The sequence below is a fragment of the Olea europaea genome, chromosome 1 (assembly GCF_002742605.1).
Source record: "Olea europaea var. sylvestris chromosome 1, O_europaea_v1, whole genome shotgun sequence".
NCBI classification, from domain to species: Eukaryota; Viridiplantae; Streptophyta; class Magnoliopsida; order Lamiales; family Oleaceae; genus Olea; species Olea europaea.
In genome coordinates, this window is record NC_036237.1 from 12,591,123 (window position 1) to 12,594,290 (window position 3,168).

At 35.2% G+C, this 3,168-nt stretch overlaps 1 protein-coding gene across 1 annotated transcript; it reads left to right on the forward strand.

Annotated features, from left to right (window-relative positions):
- Window positions 1-42: 42 nt before the first annotated feature.
- Window positions 43-728, forward strand: LOC111380986 (transcription factor UPBEAT1). Its single transcript, XM_023005004.1, has one exon. It carries the CDS (start codon window positions 119-121, stop codon window positions 506-508), a length of 390 nt encoding a protein of 129 aa, XP_022860772.1. The 5' UTR covers window positions 43-118; the 3' UTR covers window positions 509-728.
- Window positions 729-3,168: the final 2,440 nt, after the last annotated feature.

Here is a 3,168-nt window from a genome sequence, read left to right on the forward strand (position 1 = left end):
AAACTCTCATTGTGCTACCTCATAGACAACTGATCAGTTTTCTTCAAACAGAAAAATTTGGCAAGAGTCGTCAAGGGCACAAATAAGAGTCTTTCAAGAATCATTTTATAATTCTATCATGGGTGTTTCTCAACAGCCTCTTCTTGAATCCCTTGAATTTCTCAACAAATTACTCAAACAATCCAAAGCCAGGAGAAAATGGTCTTCCCAAAGAGCTAGTAGCATCAGAAGAGGGCATATCAAGAACGGAAAATCAAGAAGAATTTTAATGAAACGGAGGGCACTTCTGGATCGTTCCCGGAGGCCGGTCAGCCCGGCCAGAAACCAGATTGAGAGGAAGGTAAGAACCCTGAAGAAACTTATTCCAAACTGTGAATCAATGCCAAACTGTGAATCAATGGGATTGGATAGGCTTTTTAGAGAGACAGCAGATTACATAATAGCTTTGCAAATGAGAGTTAAAGTCATGCAAATTATGGTCAATGTATTTTCAGGTTCTGATGAGTGATTTACTGATTATAGTTCATATATATGTAAAGGCTGATTCCATTTTTTTCTTCTTTGTTGAATTATTATTTTAGTTTATTTGGTGTAATAGCATGGAGCTGGTTTTTAACTCCAGCTATATGCATGGATCATGCAGCTGGCTTAGATTATAGAGTGATCATTCAATTATATTGTGTGAAGTTGGCTTTAATTACAAGGAAATATGTTTTTGTTGGATTTAATGTCTTTGTTTTCTTTTTGTAATGTTATCTTCTTATTCTTCACACACTTATTTAAATTTTCTTTTGTCCATTAGAAAGTTGATCGAACAACCTTAAATAGATTGAAAATAAGACTTTATTTTGCCCCTCATGGGGTGGTCGAGTTGGTGGAGGAGATGAACGTGGAGACCTTTGGTCATGAGTTCGATTCTCTTTATCAACACTTTATCGGTCGAGTCTGTCGCACAGGGCTTGTCTAGCGCTGTTTACTTGGCTGGCATGGTCTGTAGGCTATTGTGTCAGCCCAAAGATTTACTAAATGCGCATCCGAAAGGTAGCGGTTGCGGATTCTCCTATCACCAAAAAATAAAATAAAATAAGACTATTTTTTATTGTTGTTCTCAGGTGTGTGTATTAATGTTTTTTACCTCTAGATAAGAGTAGCTCGACTTGCCTCTAGAAAGTTGTGCTCGGCTCACGAGCCACTCGGTTCGCCTCTCTCTCTCTCTTTTTTTTTTTTAGCTGAAAATTGCATTTTCATTCTCGAAATATAATGAAGATGTGAATTTGTAAGGAAAGTGTAAGCATAAGATTATATATTTACAAAATTGTACATGAATGAATATCCTGTATATAAAATTAACAACTGAAATAAATACAACATAGTAAAGATTTAAAAAGAAACATACTTTCTTTTCTACATTAGCAGTCAGCAACAGCAAATGCCGAAAAGTTACCATTTCCTTGAAGCCATTAATGGATACAAATGTGTGCTTTTATTCACATTGCAATATTGCCTAGATCATGTCATGCATATTAATGTAACATATGATCTTACATGATAGACATTATGTTTGGTAAGTATTTATAAAGCCTCGGGTGCTGTGAACAAGTTTCAGATTATATTGGATAATATTGGATACCGATGTCGCTGAGCATTCAACTATTGAAGTAAATTGAAGAAGTCATGCTCTACTAATGTCTTGTCTAATGTGGGTGATCCAAGCATATTAGCTTTATATATTAATAACTTATGAAAAGTTAAATCTAAACCCCTGTTTGACCCTCATTAATTTTCATTCCATTACATTTTATTTTTCTCTTTCATATTTTCAATCATACAATCTTTTATAAAATAATATTACACGTATATCGAAAACTTTTTCTTCTTTTTCAACCACTCATTTTTAAAAAAAAATACTATTCTACCCATTTTCATTTCTAGAAAATGGAGACCAAACAAGGGCTAAGTAGTCCGAACAATAAAGAATTTTTGTTCCCTCTCTCTTGCTCTCTCTCTTTTTGTAATAAAGAGAGCCAATATTAAGCCCACTTGAAAGTATCCCTTTTTTATTGTATGGCTCCCATGACTCAACCCGACAATATGACATATTTCAACTAAAAAAATAAGTTCAATCACGAGACACCAAGTTCAATATTCATCACAAACGTTATGAACCAATACAACACAAAAAGTAAAATAATCCAACCATCACATGTAATATTGATCACTCTGACAAGTGTAATCTTACCCAACCGAAACTCTAAATAAGGATAGGAAAGAATTTTCCAAATCTGACTTAATAAGTTTGGACTGGTGTTGGTATATATGTGCTTCCGATTAACGTTTATTTTGATTACTCACTAGAGTGTTCAGATTGATTTGTGAACAACATTTTATTTTGCTGGAATACATCTCTCCAACAATGTCATAATTCCTTGACTAGTCATGTAGACCTAAAAAAACATCATACCACTCTCAAAAGCAAAATTAAGAGTTGAGAGTCGCCCCCGAGACATAACGCAGTGGTACAAAGGACAGGAGTGAGGTAGCCTCAGCCTTGTTGGCAGCCGCAGTGTGAGGGTTCGATCCCTGATATATGAAATTGGATTCTTTGTGGGCACCAATGTACAAACAAACTCTTATTCCCTATCCTGCTGGAGCACATACCGCGATTTACCTCCCTCACTAATACTCCAGGAGCGGGGCGATGGAGGCCCTCAAGGTTGGGGTTCAATTTTTTTTTTTTTTTTTTTTGAAAAGTCGAGAGTTGACGTTAATTTCACAAAATCACGCACTTTAGATACTAGGATTTTATTGCCTCCGAATTCATTTTCAAACAATTTTTATTAGAAGTCGCTCACTGTCACTCACTCTTTTATATCACTGCAGCCATGCTTTAATTCCAGGAGCCTGCTGCCTACTTTAATTCCAGGAGTGTTGCCATCCTTTTCATGTCCCGCAAGCTACAGCTAGATTTAAGAAGAGATTGAGCAGTCTGTACTCAATCTTTATAGGCTTTTCTTTTATATATCTTCTGTACATATCGGACATATAAAATACACAAAACAAAAATTTCTTCATGGTGTAGAGCAAAATCCTTAACCGAACCTGTATCTAAATAATTTCATTCACTTTTTTTCTTTTTTTTTTAATCTCTATCTTCCTAAGAAAACCTTC